The sequence below is a fragment of the Schistocerca cancellata genome, chromosome 10 (assembly GCF_023864275.1).
Source record: "Schistocerca cancellata isolate TAMUIC-IGC-003103 chromosome 10, iqSchCanc2.1, whole genome shotgun sequence".
Taxonomy (NCBI): Eukaryota; Metazoa; Arthropoda; class Insecta; order Orthoptera; family Acrididae; genus Schistocerca; species Schistocerca cancellata.
In genome coordinates this window covers 158,559,115-158,579,561 of record NC_064635.1, presented here as the reverse complement: position 1 = coordinate 158,579,561, position 20,447 = coordinate 158,559,115, and the positions used below count along the sequence as shown (strand labels likewise).

Genomic DNA, 20,447 nt, shown 5'->3' with positions numbered 1-20,447 from the left:
TTGGAGCACTATGGAATCTGGATAAAATGACTAAACCAGAGGTTTCACAGAGTTTCAGGGAGAGCATAAGGGAACAATTGACAAGAATGGGAAAAAGAAATACAGTAGAAGAAGAATGGGTAGCTTTCAGGGATGAAGTAGTGAAGGCAGCAGAGGATCAAGTAGGTAAAAAGACGAGGGCTAGTAGAAATCCTTGGGTGACAGAAGAAATATTGAATTTAATTGACGAAAGTACAAAATATAAAAATGCAGTAAATGAAGCAGGCAAAAAGGAATACAAACGTCTCAAAAATGAGATCGACAGGAAGTGCAAAATGGCTAAACAGGCATGGCTAGAGGACAATTGTAACGATGTAGAGGCTTATCTCACGAGGGGTAAGATAGATACTGCCTACAGGAAAATTAAAGAGACCTTTGGAGAAAGGAGAACCACTTGTATCAATATCAAGAGCTCAGATGGAAACCCAGTTCTAAGCAATGAAGGGAAAGCAGAAAGGTGGAAGGAGTATATAGAGGGTCTACACAAGGGCGATGTACTTGAGGACCATATTATGGAAATGGAAGAGGATGTAGATGAAGACGAAATGGGAGATATGATTCTGCGTCAAGAGTTTGACAGAGCACTGAAAGACCTGAGTCGAAACCTCCGGGAGTAGACAACAATCCATTAGAACTACTGACAGCCTTGGGAGAGCCAGTCCTGACAAAACTCTACCATCTGGTGAGCAAAATGTATGAGACTGGCGAAATACCCTCAGTCTTCAAGAAGAATATAATAATCCCAATCCCAAAGAAAGCAAGTATTGACAGATGTGAAAATTACCGAACTATCAGTTTAATAAGTGACGGCTGCAAAATACTAACGCGAATTCTTTACAGACGAATGGAAAAACTGGTAGAAGCCGACCTCGGGGAAGATCAGTCTGGATTCCGTAGAAATATGGGAACACGTGAGGCAATACTTACCCTACGACTTATTTTAGAAGCTAGATTAAGAAAAGGCGAACCTATGTTTCTAGCATTTGTAGACTTAGAGAAAGCTTTTGACAGTGTTGACTGGAATACTCTCTTTCAAATTCTCAAGGTGGCAGGGGTAAAATACAGGGAGCGAAAGGCTATTTACAATTTGTACAGAAACCAGATGGCAGTTATAAGAGTCGAGGGACATGAAAGGGAAGCAGTGGTTGGGAAGGGAGTTAGACAGGGTTGTAGCCTCTCCCCGATGTTGTTCAATCTGTATATTGAGCAAGCAGTAAAGGAAACAAAAGAAAAATTCGGAGTAGGTATTAAAATCCATGGAGAAGAAATAAAAACTTTGAGGTTTGCCGATGAGATTGTAATTCTGTCAGAGACAGCAAAGGACTTGGAAGAGCAGTTGAACGGAATAGACAGTGACTTGAAAGGAGGATATAAGATGAACATCAACAAAAGAAAAACGAGGATAATGGAATGTAGTTGAATTAAGTCAGGTGATGCTAAGGGAGTTAGATTAGGAAATGAGACACTTAAAGTAGTAAAGGAGTTTTGCTATTTGGGGAGCAAAATAACTGATGATGGTCGAAGTAGAGAGGATATAAAAGGTAGACTGGAAATGGCAAGGAAAGCGTTTCTGAAGAAGAGAAATTTGTTAACATCGAGTATAGATTTAAGTGTCAGGAAGTCGCTTCTGAAAGTATATGTTTGGAGTGTAGCCATGTATGGAAGTGAAACATGGACGATAACTGGTTTGGACAAGAAGAGAATAGCTTTCGAAATGTGGTGCTACAGAAGAATGCTGAAGATTAGATGAGTGGATCACTTAACTAATGAGGAGGTAATGAATAGGATTGGGGCGAAGAGGAGTTTGTGGTGCAACTTGAAGAAGGGATCAGTTGGTAGGACATGTTCTGAGGCATCGAGGGATCACCAATTTAGTATTGGAGGGCAGAGTGGAGGGTAAAAATCGTAGAGGGAGACCAACAGATGAATACACTAAGCAGATTCAGAGGGATGTAGGCTGCAGTACGTACTGGGAGATGAAGAGGCTTGCTCAGGATAGAGTAGCATGGAGAGCTGCATCAAACCAGCCTCAGGACTGAACACCACAACAACAACACTATGGGACTTACCATCTGAGGTTATCAGGCCCCTAGAATTAGAACATCACACACATCCATGCCCGGGGCAGTAGTAGCAGCGCGGTTCCGGACTGAAGCGCCTAGAACCGCCCCGCCACAATGGCCGACTGACAAATATTCCCGAAACATTCCCTTCTCTAGCCTGGATCCATCTGACGATTGTTACAGTGTGTTTGCTGTCACATGTTTCACGCCAATGGAGGACAAATCGCGTTTAACCTGGAAAGGACATCTGTCACCAATCAGTAAACGTCCCGTAGCGACACTGGCGTGCTGATTCCAGCTCTTATCTTCCTCTAAGAACCCCCTCCGCCCGCCCCGCCCAATAAAACACACGATAGAGCGAGCTTAACTTTATTGAGAATTTTAAAAATATACCTGTACAGACAGTTGTTGTTGTTGTTGTTGTGATCTTCAGTCCTGAGACTGGTTTGATGCAGCTCTCCATGCTACTCTATCCTGTCAAGCTTCTTCATCTCCCAGTACCTACTGCAACCTACATCCTTCTGAATCTGCTTAGTGTATTCATCTCTTGGTCTCCCTCTACGATTTTTACCCTCCACTCTGCCCTCCAATACTAAACTGGTGATCCCTAGATGCCTCAGAACATGTCCTATCAACCGATCCCTTCTTCTAGTCAAGTTGTACCACAAACTCCTCTTCTCCTCAATTCTATTCAATACCTCCTCATTAGTTATGTGATCTATCCATCTAATCTTCAGCATTCTTCTGTAGCTTTCGAAAGCTTCTATTCTCTTCTTGTCCAAACTATTTATCGTCCATGTTTCACTTCCGTACATGGCTACACTCCATACATATACTTTCAGAAGCGACTTCCTGACACTTAAATCTATACTCGATGTTAACAAATTTCTCTTCTTCAGAAACGCTTTCCTTGCCATTTCCAGTCTACATTTTATATCCTCTCTACTTCGACCATCATCAGTTATTTTGCTCCCCAAATAGCAAAACTCCTTTACTACTTTAAGTGTCTCATTTCCTAATCTAACTCCCTCAGCATCACCTGACTTAATTCAACTACATTCCATTATCCTCGTTTTTCTTTTGTTGATGTTCATCTTATATCCTCCTTTCAAGTCACTGTCTATTCCGTTCAACTGCTCTTCCAAGTCCTTTGCTGTCTCTGACAGAATTACAATCTCATCGGCAAACCTCAAAGTTTTTATTTCTTCTCCATGGATTTTAATACCTACTCCGAATTTTTCTTTTGTTTCCTTTACTGCTTGCTCAATATACAGATTGTACAACATCGGGGAGAGGCTACAACCCTGTCTAACTCCCTTCCCAACCACTACTTCCCTTTTGTGTCCTTCGACTCTTATAACTGCCATCTGGTTTCTGTACAAATTGTATATAGCCTTTCGCTCCCTGTATTTTACCCCTGCCACCTTGAGAATTTGAAAGAGAGTATTCCAGTCAACACTGTCAAAAGCTTTCTCTAAGTCTACAAATGCTAGAAACATAGGTTCGCCTTTTCTTAATCTAGCTTCTAAAATAAGTCGTAGGGTAAGTATTGCCTCATGTGTTCCCATATTTCTATGGAATCCAGACTGATCTTCCCCGAGGTCGGCTTCTACCAGTTTTTCCATTCGTCTGTAAAGAATTCGCGTTAGTATTTTGCAGCCGTCACTTATTAAACTGATAGTTCGGTAATTTTCACATCTGTCAACACTTGCTTTCTTTGGGATTGGGATTATTATATTCTTCTTGAAGTCTGAGGGTATTTCGCCAGTCTCATACATTTTGCTCACCAGATGGTAGAGTTTTGTCAGGACTGGCTCTCCCAAGGCTGTCAGTAGTTCTAATGGAATGTTGTCTACTCCCGGAGCTTTGTTTCGACTCAGGTCTTTCAGTGCTCTGTCAAACTCTTCACGCAGAATCATATCTCCCATTTCATCTTCATCTACATCCTCTTCCATTTCCATAATATGGTCCTCAAGTACATCGCCCTTGTGTAGACCCTCTATATACTCCTTCCACCTTTCTGCTTTCCCTTCATTGCTTAGAACTGGGTTTCCATCTGAGCTCTTGATATTGATACAAGTGGTTCTCCTTTCTCCAAAGGTCTCTTTAATTTTCCTGTAGGCAGTATCTATCTTACCCCTCGTGAGATAAGCCTCTACATCGTTACATTTGTCCTCTAGCCATGCCTGTTTAGCCATTTTGCACTTCCTGTCGATCTCATTTTTGAGACGTTTGTATTCCTTTTTGCCTGCTTCATTTACTGCATTTTTATATTTTGTACTTTCGTCAATTAAATTCAATATTTCTTCTGTCACCCAAGGATTTCTACTAGCCCTCGTCTTTTTACCTACTTGATCCTCTGCTGCCTTCACTACTTCATCCCTGAAAGCTACCCATTCTTTTTCTACTGTATTTCTTTCTCCCATTCTTGTCAATTGTTCCCTTATGCTCTCCCTGAAACTCTGTACAACCTCTGGTTCTTTCAGATTATCCAGGTCCCATCTCCTTGAATTCCCACCCTTTTGCAGTTTCTTCGGTTTTAATCTGCAATTCATAACCAATAGATTGTGGTCAGAGTCCACATCTGGCCCTGTAAATGTCTTACAATTTAAAACATGGTTCCTAAATCTCTGTCTTACCATTATATAATCTATCTGAAACCTTTTAGTATCTCCAGGGTTCTTCCATGTATACAATCTTCTTTCATGATTCTTGAACCAAGTGTTAGCTATGATTATGTTGTGCTCTGTGCAAAATTCTATCAGGCGGCTTCCTTTTTCATTTCTTAGCCCCAATCCATATTCACCAACTACGTTACTTTCTCTTCCTTTTCCTGCTGTCGAATTCCAGTCACCCATGACTATTAAATTTTCATCTCCCTTCACTATCTGAATAATTTCTTTTACGCCATCATACATTTCTTCAATTTCTTCGTCATCTGCAGAGCTAGTAGGCATATGAACTTGTACTGCTGTCGTAGGCGTGGGCTTTGTGTCTATCTTGGCCACAACAATGCGTTCAGTGTGCTGTTTGTAGTATCTTACCCGCATTCCTATTGCTTTAGTCATTATTAAACCTACTCCTGCATTACCCCTATTTGATTTTTTATTTATAGCCCTGTATTCACCTGACCAAAAGTCTTGTCCCTCCTGCCACCGAACTTCACTAATTCCCACTAAATCCAACTTCATCCTATCCATTTCCCTTTTTAAATTTTCTAACCTACCTGCCCGATTAAGGGATCTGACATTCCACGCTCCAATCCGTAGAACGCCAGTTTTCTTTCTCCTGAAAACGACGTCCTCTTGAGTAGTCCCCGCCCGGAGATCCGAATGGGGGACAATTTTACCTGCGGAATATTTTACCCAAGAGGACGCCATCATCATTTATCCATACAGTAAAGCTGCATGCCCTCGGGAAAAAATTACGGTCGTACTTTCCCCTTGATTTTAGCCGTTCGCAGTACCAGCACAGCAAGGCCGTTTTGGTTAGTGTTACAAGGCCAGATCAGTCAATCATCCAGACTGTTGCCCCTGCAACTACTGAAAAGGCTGCTGCCCCTCTTCAGGAACCATACGTTTGTCTGGCCTCTCAACAGATACCCCTCCGTTGTGGTTGCACCTACAGTACGGCTATCTGTGTCTCTGTGTCGCTGAAGCACGCAAGCCTCCCCACCAACGGCAAGGTCTATGGTTCATGGGGGGGGGGGGGGGGGGGGTACAGACAGTACCCCTGACGAAATCCTATTGGCTTGCAGACACCCAAATTTCGGATGGCCTACTATAAGCCACAAGAGCAGCATTGTAGTCTGCCTCCAGGGGCTTGTGACTGTTTTCATGGTTTCTGTCGTGCTGTAGAAAGGGAAGTGGAAGGCACTGAGGATTTTTCCAAACTAGGGAATCTTAGAAGTGTCTTTTGCCATTTGATTCACTCATGAATCTACGTGCCACACGTTATCCACCCCTCCATCCCCCAATGATCACGGAGGAAGCGAAATAGGAAAGATGAAAAACCGTAAGTGCACTTTTCTGCCTCAGATCACGTTTAAATTTTGTCGAATGGCACTGAACGACCCCTAGTCGCTCCAGCTTGTGTACAAGAGCAAGCACTGTGGTCACACTGCGCCCCAGAAGGGGCAGATCATCTTTAATGAGTATGCAGCCTCTAACAACCCTACCACAACAAAGGTCAAAATTTAATAAGGATTGTTGTGTTGCTCACCCTGCTAAATACTGCATTTTCGGGCAACAACTAAGTTATTATGTGGCAGGTGTCATTAGAGCACAGTTAATAAAGTCATTTCATGTAATAATGAATAAACTAGGCACTCATCTTTTCGTGTTTCCCACGCTGGTCTCGTTGTAAAATCATGGCTCAACCGTCGAAAATCTAGGTGGTGATGATTCCAAGCTCGGATGCAAAGAGGCCTAGGTTTTATTCTGCTATATTCAAATGTTTTGTAGATTCGCTTCACAAACTATTCTTGACGATTACACTTTTGCAGGACAATGGTGATGTAAAAAAAGTAATCAGCACTCCGAATTTAAGTTGCACTTCCTTTTAACTGCTTTTATTGCAATATCACGTAACACACAAAACATCACTTCACAATACAAAACATACTTGAAAACCTTTTCCTCACTGTTAAAGTTCACATTTTATAAGCTGACTACGTTATGCGTCTTTCCAACATGACGTCCAAGACTTGCCTTTCTCTAGGTCCGACTCTCTAACTAACTAATAATAGCTTATGCACCCAAAAATCAAGAGTTACAAGTACATCGAAGATCATAGTGACATAAGAAAGAATACACATAAGAATAATATCATTGCAATATAAAGATATCGATGAATCAAAGTACCTCTAAATTAATGAAATCAAATCTGAATCTTAACTACTTTTACAGAAACACAGTAGAATATTACTTGTATCGAGAGGTTCAGGTGAGGTACCATAATGGTTATGTAATTCAAGCCCCATAAAGACATTAGGGGTTGAACGTCTAAGGATGTCAGTAATGTCAACGGTTGTCAAGAACATTTTTATGTTGCTCGTCACATTGGCAACTGTTGTTTTGTTCCCCGGAATGCGTGGGATTCAACACCCCAGGGAAAGGGGTGGCTTCATTCACGCCATTTATGCCATCCTCTGCAACCTTTTCATGCTGATTCTGAATGGCGGTGTCTCGGAATGCTTTTCTCCGTCACCCATACGAAAATCGCGTGATTTCAACACTGCAACTCGCGGTCCTGACTTCCACTGCAAAGGCGTCAAAATGAAGGGTGAAATGTGAGTAAGAGTGTTGTGGCAACATTCTCATCGTGTGATATGTCCGCAGTGGCGTCGGACAGAATTGTGGTGAAATCTGGTGGGTGTATGACTTCATTACCCCACCTTACACATCACTTGAAGAAGTGAGATGTGGCCTATTTTTCGCACGTGTCGACACGTTGCTGTTTGAAACGCCGTCGAGCTGGAGGGTGATATCACAGGGTCTTAATGCTTTCGTATCAGTACAGAGGAATCTTGTACATACTGTTGAGCTAAGGCGCAAACTTTTTTTTTTTTTCCTTCATCAGTCTATTAACTGGTTTGATGCGGCCCGCCACGAATTCCTTTCCTGTGCTAACCTCTTCATCTCAGAGTAGCACTTGCAACCTACGTCCTCAATTATTTTCTTGACGTATTCCAATCTCTGTCTACAGTTTTTGCCCTCTACAGCTCCCTCTAGTACCATGGAAGTCATTCCCTCATGTCTTAGCAGATGTCCTATCATCCTGTCCCTTCTCCTTATCAGTGTTTTCCACATATTCCTTTCCTCTCCGATTCTACGTAGAACCTCCTCATTCCTTACCTTATCAGTCCACCTAATTTTCATCATTCGTCTATAGCACCACATCTCAAATGCTTCGATTCTCTTGTGTTCCGGTTTTCCCACAGTCCATGTTTCACTACCATACAATGCTGTACACCAGACGTACATCCTCAGAAATTCCTTCCTCAAATTAAGGCCGGTATTTGATACTAGTAGACTTCTCTTGGCCAGAAATGCCTTTTTTGCCATAGCGAGTCTGCTTTTGATGTCCTCCATGCTCCGTCCGTCATTGGTTATTTTACTGCCTAGATAGCAGAATTCCTTAACTTCATTGACTTCGTGACCATCAATCCTGATGTTAAGTTTCTCGCTGTTCTCATTTCTACTACTTCTCATTACCTTCGTCTTTCTCCGATTTACTCTCAAACCATACTGTGTACTCATTAGACTGTTCATTCCGTTCAGCAGATCATTTAATTCTTCTTCACTTTCACTCAGGATAGCAATGTCATCAGCGAATCGTATCATTGATATCCTTTCACCTTGTATTTTAATTATACTCGTGAACCTTTCTTTTATTTCCATCATTGCTTCCTCGATGTACAGATTGAAGAGTGGGGGCGAAAGGCTACAGCCTTGTCTTACAACCTTCTTAATACGAGCACTTCGTTCTTGGTTGTTCACTCTTATTATTCCCTCTTGTTTGTTGTACATATTGTATATGACCCGTCTCTCCCTATAGCTTACCCCTACTTTTTTCAGAATCTCGAACAGCTTGCACCATTTTTATTGTCGAACGCTTTTTCCAGGTCGACAAATCCTATGAAAGTGTCTTGATTTTTCTTTAGCCTTGCTTCCATTATTAGCCGTAACTTCAGAATTGCCTCTCTAATCCCTTTACTTTTCCTAAAGCCAAACTGATCGTCACCTAGCGCATTCTCAATTTTCTTTTCCATTCTTCTGTATGTTACTCTTGTAAGCAGCTTCGCTGCATGAGCTGTTAAGCTGATTGTGCGATAATTCTCGCACTTGTCAGCTCTTGCCGTCTTTGAAATTGTGTGGATGATGCTTTTCCGAAAGTCATATGGTATGTCGCCAGACTCATATATTCTACACACCAACGTGAATAGTCGTTTTGTTGCCACATCCCCCAATGATTTTAGAAATTCTGATGGAATGTTATCTATCCCTTCTGCCTTATTTGACCGTAAGTCCTCCAAAGCTCTTTTATTCCAATACTGGATCCGCTATCTCTTCTAAATCGACTCCTGTTTCTTCTTCTATCACATCAGACAAATCTTTACCCTCATAGAGGATTTCAATGTATTCTTTCCACCTATCTGCTCTCTCCTCTGAATTTAACAGTGGAATTGCGGTTGCACTCTTAATGTTACCACCGTTGCTTTTAATGTCACCAAAGGTTGTTTTGACTTTCCTGTATGCTGAGTCTGTCCTTCCGACAATCATATCTTTTTCGATGTCTTCACATTTTTCCTGCAGCCATTTCGTCTTAGCTTCCCTGCACTTCCTATTTATTTCCTTCCTCAGCGACTTGTATTTCTGTATTCCCGATTTTCCCGGAACATGTTTGTACTTCCTCCTTTCATCAATTAACTGAAGTATTTCTTCTGTTAGCCATGGTTTCTTCGCAGCTACCTTCTTTGTACCTATGTTTCCTTCCCAACTTCTGTGATGGCCCTTTCTAGAGATGTCCATTCCTCTTCAACTGTACTGCCTACTGCGCTATTCCTTATTGCTGTATCTATAGCGTTAGAGAACTTCAAACGTATCTCGTCATTCCTTAGTACTTCCGTATCCCACTTCTTTGCGTATTGATTCTTCCTGACTAATGTCTTGAACTTCAGCCTATTCTTCATCACTACTATATTGTGATCTGAGCCTATATCTACTCCTGGGTACGCCTTACAATCCAGTATCTGATTTCGGAATCTCTGTCTGACCATGATGTAATCTAATTGAAATCTTCCCGTATCTCCCGGCCTTTTCCAAGTATACCTACTCCTCTTGTGGTTCTTGAACAGGGTATTCACTATTACTAGCTGAAACTTGTTACAGAACTCAATTAGTCTTTCTCCTCTTTCATTCCTTGTTCCAAGCCCATATTTTCCTGTAACCTTTTCTTCTACTCCTTCCCCTACAACTGCATTCCAGTCGCCCATGACTATTAGATTTTTGTCCCCCTTTACATACTGCATTACCCTTTCAATATCCTCATACACTTTCTCTATCTGTTCATCTTCAGCTTGAGACGTCGGCATGTATACCTGAACTATCGTTGTCGGTGTTGGTCTGCTGTCGATTCTGATTAGAACAACCCGGTCACTGAACTGTTCACAGTAACACACCCTCTGCCCTACCTTCCTATTCATAACGAATCCTACGCCTGTTATACCATTTTCTGCTGCTGTTGATATTACCCGATACTCATCTGACCAGAAGTCCTTGTCTTCCTTCCACATCACTTCACTGACCCCTACTATATCTAGATTGAGCCTTTGCATTTCCCTTTTCAGATTTTCTAGTTTTCCTACCACGTTCAAGCTTCTGACATTCCACGCCACGACTCGCAGAACGTTATCCTTTCGTTGATTATTCAATATTTTTCTCATGGTAACCTCCCCCTTGGCAGTCCTCTCCCAGAGATCCGAATGGGGGACTATTCCAGAATCTTTTGCCAATGGAGAGATCATCATGACACATCTTCAATTACAGGCCACATGTCCTGTGGATACACGTTACGTGTCTTTAATGCAGTGGTTTCCATTGCCTTCTACATCCTCATGTCGTTGATCATTGCTGATTCTTCTGCCTTTAGGGGAAATTTCCCACCCCTAGGACAAGAGAGTGCACTGAACCTCTATCCGCTCCTCTGCCCTGTTTCACAAGGCCGTTGGCAGAACGAGGCTGACTTATGCCGGAAGTCTTCGGCCGCCAATGCTGATTATTTATGAAAATTTAGGCAGTGGCGGGGATCGAACCCGGAAGCAAAGACTTTTTGATTATGAAACAAAGACGCTACCCCTAGACCACAATAGAACTACGTTGTTTCGAAGGAGTGATGCTTTCATTCTGTTGTGCAGTGCACATTACTCATTTTCATATGGGCCCGACATCTGATGCGATCATATGCTGTGGCGCCCTGGAAATATTATATGAACGGAGTTGGGGCGGCTGCACAGGACGCTCGTCAAAGCCGCGGCCCGGCAGCAACCACGTGGTGGCGAACTTTAGCTGAGCATGAAGGGAGCCCCAGCACGTGGTCCATCGAGCACGTGGCTGTGAATTCCTTGGTGACGCTGTACACTGGGAGGGCCAAAGATGGCGGACTTTGTGAAACCTTAATGGCAGACATTTCACAGTTCATATAGAAATTAATAGTAGCCAGATGAATCATGATACATCAAAAAGAAACATGTACATTACCATTATTTGTACAATGTATCTGATGGTGTAATCAGATTTTCAATATCTTTATAACTTTAAAGTTTAGTATATGACGGTACATTATACAATTAACACTCAGCAACGAATTTCCAAAATATAAACGTTTCATCCGATTTTCTCGATCGCTCTGCCTTTAGAAATTTATTAGTGTAAACCTAAATTGGTGTGAATTACAGGCATGTAACTTGAATAGTACATTCATGAAGAAATTGGTTAAATATTTACTGTGTCTTAGAAAGCACAGGGACATTAGGCTACCGGCCTACCTTTTTTTCTGTTCCTTTGATATATGGTTCTTTAATTTGTTTATGTATCTAATAATGCGTGTTAAAGCGTGTTTATGGTCCAGCCACAGGAATATTTATTTAATTTCAAGTTATTTAAATGTAAATCCAGTATTTCGAATGTGTTTCATTATGTTTGTGTAGGTGCGTTGGCTTGAAGACATGTCGCGAGTGCTCTAGCCAATCAAAGAGCTCGTGCATGGGGAGACTGGATGGAAGCGAGTTTGGGTCAGTGCGATGCGAGGGGAGTACCCCACAGGACAGGGGAGGTGCTGGACACGACGGTCTTGACAAAGGACTTGGAGCGTGGAGCGGTTTGGAACAGTGTGGTGCGAGCGGAGTACCGCACAGGACAGGGGAGGTGCGGGGCGCGACGGTCTTGACAAAGGACTTGGAGCATGGAGCGGTTTGGGACAGTGCGGTGCGAGCGGAGTACCGCACAGGACAGGGGAGGTGCTGGATGCGACGGTCTTGACAAAGGACTTGGAGCGTGGAGCGGTTTGGGACAGTGCGGTGTGAGCGGAGTACCGCACCGGACAGGGGAGGTGCTGGACGCGATGGTCTTGACAAAGGACTTGGAGCGTGGAGCGGTTTGGGACAGTGCGGTGCGAGGGGAGTATCGCACAGGACACGGGAGGTGCTGGACGCGACGGTCTTGACAAAGGACTTGGAGCGTGGAGAGGTTTGGAACAGTGCGGTGCGAGCGGAGTACCGCACAGGACAGGGGAGGTGCCGGACGCAACGGTCTTGACAAAGGACTTGGAGCGTGGAGCGGTTTGGGACAGTGCGGTGCGAGCGGAGTACCGCACAGGACAGGGGAGGTGCCGGACGCGACGGTCTTGACAAAGGACTTGGAGTGTGGAGCGGTTTGGGACAGTGCGGTGCGAGCAGAGTACCGCACAGGACAGGGGAGGTGCCGGATGCGACGGTCTTGACAAAGGACTTGGAGCATGGAGCGGTTTGGGACAGTGCGGTGCGAGCGGAGTACCGCACAGGACAGGGGAGGTGCTGGGCACAACGGTCTTGACAAAGGACTTGGAGCATGGAGCGGTTTGGGACAGTGCGGTGCGAGCGGAGTACCGCACAGGACAGGGGAGGTGCTGGACGTGACGGTCTTGACAAAGGACTTGGAGCATGGAGCGGTTTGGGACAGTGCGGTGCGAGCGGAGTACCGCACACGACAGGGGAGGTGCTGGACGCGACGGTCTTGACAAAGGACTTGGAGTGTGGAGCGGTTTGGGACAGTGCGGTGCGAGCGGAGTACCGCACAGGACAGGGGAGGTGCCGGACGCGTCGGTCTTGACAAAGGACTTGGAGTGTGGAGCGGTTTGGGACAGTGCGGTGCGAGCAGAGTACCGCACAGGACAGGGGAGGTGCCGGAGGCGACGGTCTTGACAAAGGACTTGGAGCATGGAGCGGTTTGGGACAGTGCGGTGCGAGCGGAGTACCGCACAGGACAGGGGAGGTGCTGGGCACAACGGTCTTGACAAAGGACTTGGAGCATGGAGCGGTTTGGGACAGTGCGGTGCGAGCGGAGTACCGCACAGGACAGGGGAGGTGCTGGACGTGACGGTCTTGACAAAGGACTTGGAGCATGGAGCGGTTTGGGACAGTGCGGTGCGAGCGGAGTACCACACAGGACAGGGGAGGTGCTGGACGCAATGGTCTTGACAAAGGACTTGGAGCATGGAGCGGTTTGGGACATTGCGGTGCGAGCGGAGTACCGCACACGACAGGGGAGGTGCTGGACGCGACGGTCTTGACAAAGCACTTGGAGTGTGGAGCGGTTTGGGACAGTGCGGTGCGAGCGGAGTACCGCACAGGACAGGGGAGGTGCCGGAGGCGACGGTCTTGACAAAGGACTTGGAGCATGGAGCGGTTTGGGACAGTGCGGTGCGAGCGGAGTACCGCACAGGACAGGGGAGGTGCTGGGCACAACGGTCTTGACAAAGGACTTGGAGCATGGAGCGGTTTGGGACAGTGCGGTGCGAGCGGAGTACCGCACAGGACAGGGAAAGTGCTGGACGTGACGGTCTAGACAAAGGACTTGGAGCATGGAGCGGTTTGGGACAGTGCGGTGCGAGCGGAGTACCACACAGGACAGGGGAGGTGCTGGACGCGACGGTCTTGACAAAGGACTTGGAGCATGGAGCGGTTTGGGACAGTGCGGTGCGAGCGGAGTACCGCACAGGACAGGGGAGGTGCCGGACGCGACTGTCTTCACAAAGGACTTGGAGCGTGGAGCGGTTTGGGACAGTGCGGTGTGAGGGGAGTACCGCACAGGACAGGGGAGGTGCTGGACGCGACGGTCTTGACAAAGGACTTGGAGCATGGAGCGGTTTGGGACAGAGCGGTGCGAGCGGAGTACCGCACAGGACAGGGGAGGTGCTGGACGCGACGGTCTTGACAAAGGACTTGGAGCGTGGAGCGGATTGGGACAGTGCGGTGCGAGCGGAGTACCGCACACGACAGGGGAGGTGCTGGACGCGACGGTCTTGACAAAGGATTTGGAGGGTGGAGCGGATTGGGACAGTGCGGTGCGAGCGGAGTACCGCACACGACAGGGGAGGTGCTGGACGCGACGGTCTTGACAAAGGATTTGGAGGGTGGAGCGGATTGGGACAGTGCGGTGCGAGCGGAGTACCGCACAGGACAGGGGAGGTGCTGGACGCAACGGTCTTGACAAAGGACTTGGAGCGTGGAGCGGTTTGGGACAGTGCGGTGCGAGGGGAGTACCCCACAGGACAGGGGAGGTGCTGGACGCGACGGTCTTGACAAAGGACTTGGAGCGTGGAGCGGTTTGGAACAGTGTGGTGCGAGCGGAGTACCGCACAGGACACGGGAGGTGCCGGACGCAACGGTGTTGACAAAGGACTTGGAGCGTGGAGCGGTTTGGGACAGAGCGGTGCGAGCGGAGTACCGCACAGGACAGGGGAGGTGCCGGACGCGACGGTCTTGACAAAGGACTTGGAGCATGGAGCGGTTTGGGACAGTGCGGTGCGAGCGGAGTACCGCACAGGACAGGGGAGGTGCTGGACACGACGGTCTTGACAATGGACTTGGAGCGTGGAGCGGTTTGGGATAGTGCGGTGCGTGCGGAGTACCGCACAGGACAGGGGAGGTGCCGGAGGCGACTGTCTTGACAAAGGACTTGGAGCATGGAGCGGATTGGGACAGTGCGGTGCGAGCGGAGTACCGCACAGGACAGGGGAGGTGCTGGGCACGACGGTCTTGACAAAGGACTTGGAGCATGGAGCGGTTTGGGACAGTACGGTGCGAGCGGAGTACCGCACAGGACAGGGGAGGTGCTGGACGTGACGGTCTTGACAAAGGACTTGGAGCATGGAGCGGTTTGGGATAGTGAGGTGTGAGCAGAGTACCGCACAGGACAGGGGAGGTGCTGGACGCGATGGTCTTGACAAAGGACTTGGAGCGTGGAGCGGTTTGGGACAGTGCGGTGCGAGCGGAGTACCGCACCGGACAGGGGAGATGCTGGACGCGACGGTCTTGACAAAGGACTTGGAGCATGGAGCGGTTTGGGACAGTGCGGTGCGAGCGGAGTACCACACAGGACAGGGGAGGTGCTGGACGCGACGGTCTTGACAAAGGACTTGGAGCGTGGAGCGGTTTGGGACAGTGCGGTGCGAGCGGAGTACCGCACAGGACAGGGGAGGTGCCGGACGCGACGGTCTTGACAAAGGACTTGGAGCGTGGAGCGGTTTGGGACAGTGCGATGCGAGCGGAGTACCGCACAGGACAGGGGAGGTGCTGGACGCGATGGTCTTGACAAAGGACTTGGAGCATGGAGCGGTTTGGGACAGTGCGGTGCGAGCGGAGTACCACACAGTACAGGGTAGGTGCTGGACGCGACGGTCTTGACAAAGGACTTGGAGCGGTTTGCGCGTGGTCGCGAGAGATAGAAATACTTCGGAGTGCTGACTTGTGAACTTGTGAGATTTCCTAAGTTTCTACAGTGAACACGTTGTATGCGTGTTGAAGTGAATATCCCGAGAGGTATGTTGATGTTCATAACTAATTACGTGAAGTAGGAATCTATTGTTTCCCTGTAATTCAACTCGTATTTTATTTAATTGCTGGACCATCGATGCCAATAAGTGTTTTGCAGAAATATACCACGTTCACTTCTACTGTCGTACTCATCATTTGAAGTCGTTAAGAAGGTCAATAGCTGGGTAGCCTTTAACTATATATATGAAGCGTGCGCGAGTAATGAGTGAATGGGCAAATGTCTATAAGGTACATTACATATGTAGAATTGTGGACAGTTGGGAATGTGAGTCTCACGGAAACCGTGCAAGGGATAAGTCCCTGCAGTCGCGCTATTCCTCTGTGTCCTCGGTGGCTCAGATGGATAGAGCGTCTGCCATGTAAGCAGGAGATCCCGGGTTCGTGTCCCGGTCGGGGCACACATTTTCAGCTGTCCACATTGAGGTATATCAACAACACCTGTCGGCAGCTGAGGGTTTCAGTTAATCATTCATTTCATATTGTTTGAAAGCCCAAAATGTGATGCCACTGGTACTGAACACGGTTCCCATGGCTCACGTAGCCGCTACATTGGTCAAAAGTCACTACATTTCCGACGTGTGATACCTGGAGACTGTGCCTTGATGCCGAAGCCTCTGGAACGTTATCTTCCAAGAAGATTGTGCCTGTACTTTCCTGACCTACTTCGATACAGATGATTTAGACTATTCTTTGGCCAGCACGTTCTCCAGATCCGTCACCCACTGGAAACATCTGGCCGTGCACTGCTGTGAGGCTCGCACTCCAACACTTGGAATCACTACGCTTTTGGACTCTGACACAGAGGTGAATCACCATGGAATGACATACTCGTATCCATCACCAAAGATCACTTCGACTTCACGCCCAGCCCATTGCATTATTCTGAACTTGTAACGGACTTAAACACCTAATTATACGCCCAGCTAAAGATTAAAGTATATCCTGAACCTCGTTGAATCCCAGTATTTTTTACAGAAAAAAACGTTTCCATGAGAGAATGAAATGATACATGAGAGATGAAAACTACAGAACGGAATGGGAATTAACCACACATATTTGAATCCAAAGTCTGGCAATCGACCACTTAGCCACCGAGCTTAATGAAAAATACATAGCGTTCGTCACATGAATCGGGAGAATTTCAGTGGGAGAAGACAATAGACATGTCGTTACTGTACAACGAGTGGGGTGACGGACCTAATGCGGAACCTTGGGGAACTCCTGATACAAATCGCGCCAGTAATAATATCATCTATGCCAAAGTTCTGGTGGGGGAATCCAAATTCCTTCGATCACTTCGCCGTTGTTACACAGCATAATTGTTCAAAAAGATCAATAGAGCAATTGCTTTCGCTTTCAGTTTTATGCTAAATTAAGCTTTCTTTCTTTTCAGCTTTTGGGCGACCTGATGTTCACATACCATGGTGTGCGGGTGGCCAAACTACACAGCTCCAAGTCGACAGCCCCAGCCCACTTCTTCGTCTTCCACTACGTGAATGAGAAAGTTCCTGATGGACCGATGGCATCTAGGGTGCGAAAGACCAGGGAGCTGTTTAATGGTACTGTATCTCTAGTGATGTTCGGTAGCTTCATTGTTCTTTGGGTAACGTTTACTTTAAAGTTTGGAGCCGTTGTTCTAGTACGTTCCTGCGGTATTGATCTCAAGGCTACCACTCTCCGAGACTCTGTCGTCTGTGCAGAGTTCTTCATAGCTACTGGAACCTATATCGATTTCTACCTCCTTACTCTAATCAAAGCTTAAGCCCCCTCCGCAATTTTTATCCCATACAATTCTCTTCATTACCGTGTTGACGATTCCATGACGCCCCATGATGTATCCTATCAACAGTTCCCTTCTTTCAGACAACTTGTGCTATAACTTGGTATTCTCCCCAACTCGACTCAGTACTTCTTCATCGATAATCGGATCTACCTATCCAATCTTCAGCATACTCCTCTAGCACCACATTTCAACAGCGTCTATTCTAGTCTGAACTTTTATCCTTAACGTTTGTATCTACATAACTCATAATAATTCCGTATTATTTAATTTAACATGTTAAAAAATCTCTTTTCTTCAAAAGTAAGCTGAGATGACAGAAGTCATGGTACAGCTACAAGGGTCACTCCAAAAGAAATGCACACTATTTTTGTAAAAATACAGTTTTCATTCTGCATGTGTGAAAGTTCTACAGTGTGTAGATACATCCTTCCCACATGTTTTCAAACTTAGTTCAGCCTGTTCCCGTGAGTGGCGCCGTCACAGCATGTCTTCAAGATGGCTGCTACACTTGACGTTCGTCAGAAGCAACGTGCTGTCATAGAATTCCTGTGCTGTGAAAACGAGACAGTGGAAAACATCCACAAGAGGTCTAAAACGGTGTATGGAGATGCTGCTGTCGATCGCAGTACAGTTAGTCGGTGGGCAAGCAGGTTACGTGATGAAAGCGGGCACTGCAATATTGAAGACTGTCCTCACAGCGGCAGGCCTCGTACTGCACACACTCCAGACAATGTGCAGAGAGTTAACGAATTGGTGACTGCTGACAGACATCACAGTGAACGAATTGTCACGCTACCTTGGGATAGGGGAAGGAAGTGTTTGCAGAATACTGAAAGTGTTGGCGTTAGAAAAGGTTTGTGCCAGGTGGGTTCCCAGGATGTTGACAGTGGCTCGCAAAGAAACAAGAAAAACGGTATGCAGCGAACTTTTGGAACAGTACGACAATGGTGGAGATGAATTTCTTGGAATAATTGCGACAGGTGATGAAACATGGCTCCATCATTTTTCACCACAAACGAAGAGGCAATCAGTGGAGTGGCATCATGCAAATTCACCCAAGAAAAAAAATTCGAAACCATACCTTCTGCTGGAAAAGTTATGGCTACGGTGTTTACAGTGTTTTTCAATTCCGAAGGACTCTTGCAAAGTTGGTGATTCATATTTTATGAGAAAATCCTTCCGCAACGTAAAATGCCTTTGTTTTAATGACTCGCACCATAATTCACGCATCATACCCGTATCGCTCTCTCCCTTATTTCGCGATAATACAGAATGAACTGCCCTTCTTCGAACTTTGATGTCCTCCGTCAGTCCTATCAGATGGGAATCCGAAACCAAACAGCAATACCTCAGAAAGAGTACACAAGCGTAGTGTAGGCAGTCTCTTTGGTTGACCCGTTGCCTTTTCTATGTGTTCAGCCAATAAATCGCAGTCTTCGGTTTGTTTTCCTCTCAACATTATCTATGTGATCGTTCAAATTAAAGTTATTCGTAATTTTAACGCTTAAGTTGCATTTACAGCCTTTAGATTTGAGTGTTTTATCTTATGACTTCACACTTTTCATTATTTACAGCCAAATACCACTTTTCATCTTTCTTGTTTAAATCGTTTTGTAATTTTTTGACCATCTGATCAACCCATAACCCATAACCCATAACGATCGAACACAGTATATACTCCAAAATCCTACTATAAATAGTTTCGTGCTTCATTATTAATTTAAATTAATTTGATATTCTTATTTCATTACTTGATTATTAATTAGATTATGGAGGAGTTTTGGAAAAAGTGTCCCGTAACACTAGGTGCGTGACCACATTGTACCTTGCACTTGTTTTCGCATTTGGAAGAAACCTTACTTTTCTGGAGTAGTTTTTGTAATTTTGAAGTAGAAAAGTGAATGCTATTATCTAACAGTGGAGTAAGGTCATACATTTAACTTCTAAAGGCAAAAATCTGTAGAGTATACCAACATACAACACACTCCCCTACAAGTGATTAGTGTTAGCATTAATGAAAACATAATTTTGTAGTCCTTGTTATAAAACTATACTTACTAAGTAGGTTTTCTTTTTTGTTACCAGTTTTTATTTAAAAATATTCCATGCATAGAAATATTTATTCAGGATAACGATTTTAGGTTATATTTATGACTTACTTTGTTACTGTCAAACATTTAATGCTATTGGGCCATTAATCAAAAATTTTTGTTACTACATATTGAACTGCTTCCTGAGCTACTGACAACTTTAATAATGGATAGTAAAAGTCAACTTCTCCTCTAGTGTTGTAGGAAAGGACATAACTATTCTTCTCAAATTGTGGTGGATTAGGTATGACAACTATCATTAGGGAACACATGTATTGTCAAGGTGCAGTTAAAATGCTTGCTCCTTGAAGACTTGCACACATATTAACTGCAAGTGAGCACCACACATCATTCTAACTATTCATTTTTGTGGAATCAATACTTGCTTTCCAATTTGGAGCATTCTCCCCTGTTTACCGACTTCTGTTCACGTGCTGCACAAATTTTTAATTTGTCCCTATTTGTTGAGCAGAATTTAACCAAGTGTGACTCTTCAAAAATATTGGAGAGTCTAGTGTCATAGACCGCTTAATACCTAATTCTTTGAAAAAAAAAAAAGCACGTCATTAACCATCTCTTCTGTTAGTTTGTATCGAATGGGATATATTGTAGCAGTATACTGTCTGCAGCAAGCATCAGTTCTGCTTGCTGAATGTTAAGTGGAACGCCATTCATTTATATATGTGGAATAGAAAAGGAAGTAAAATTGAATATGTGGGACTCGCTTCATGATTTCTCTGCAATTACTAAAATTTTCTCTCCTTTCTAATAGTTTGAATTATACAGCACACTATTTTCCATTCTGTTTGTTAAGTATGATCCAAACTAGTTATATGTTAAGTTTTCAGTTCCATAAAACATGCTCTAAGCATACAGAG

The 20,447-nt window shown here is 45.2% G+C and overlaps 1 protein-coding gene across 2 annotated transcripts in view; it reads left to right on the top strand.

The window, feature by feature from the left end:
• LOC126106564 (pyrethroid hydrolase Ces2a-like) overlaps positions 1 to 20,447 on the top strand; it is a 319,251-nt gene that overhangs the window by 270,994 nt on the left and 27,810 nt on the right. For both annotated transcript variants that reach the window (XM_049912908.1, XM_049912907.1), the window contains one exon: positions 17,090 to 17,255. In XM_049912908.1, coding sequence (XP_049768865.1) covers positions 17,090 to 17,255 — 166 coding nt within the window. The remainder of the gene's footprint in view (positions 1 to 17,089; positions 17,256 to 20,447) is intronic.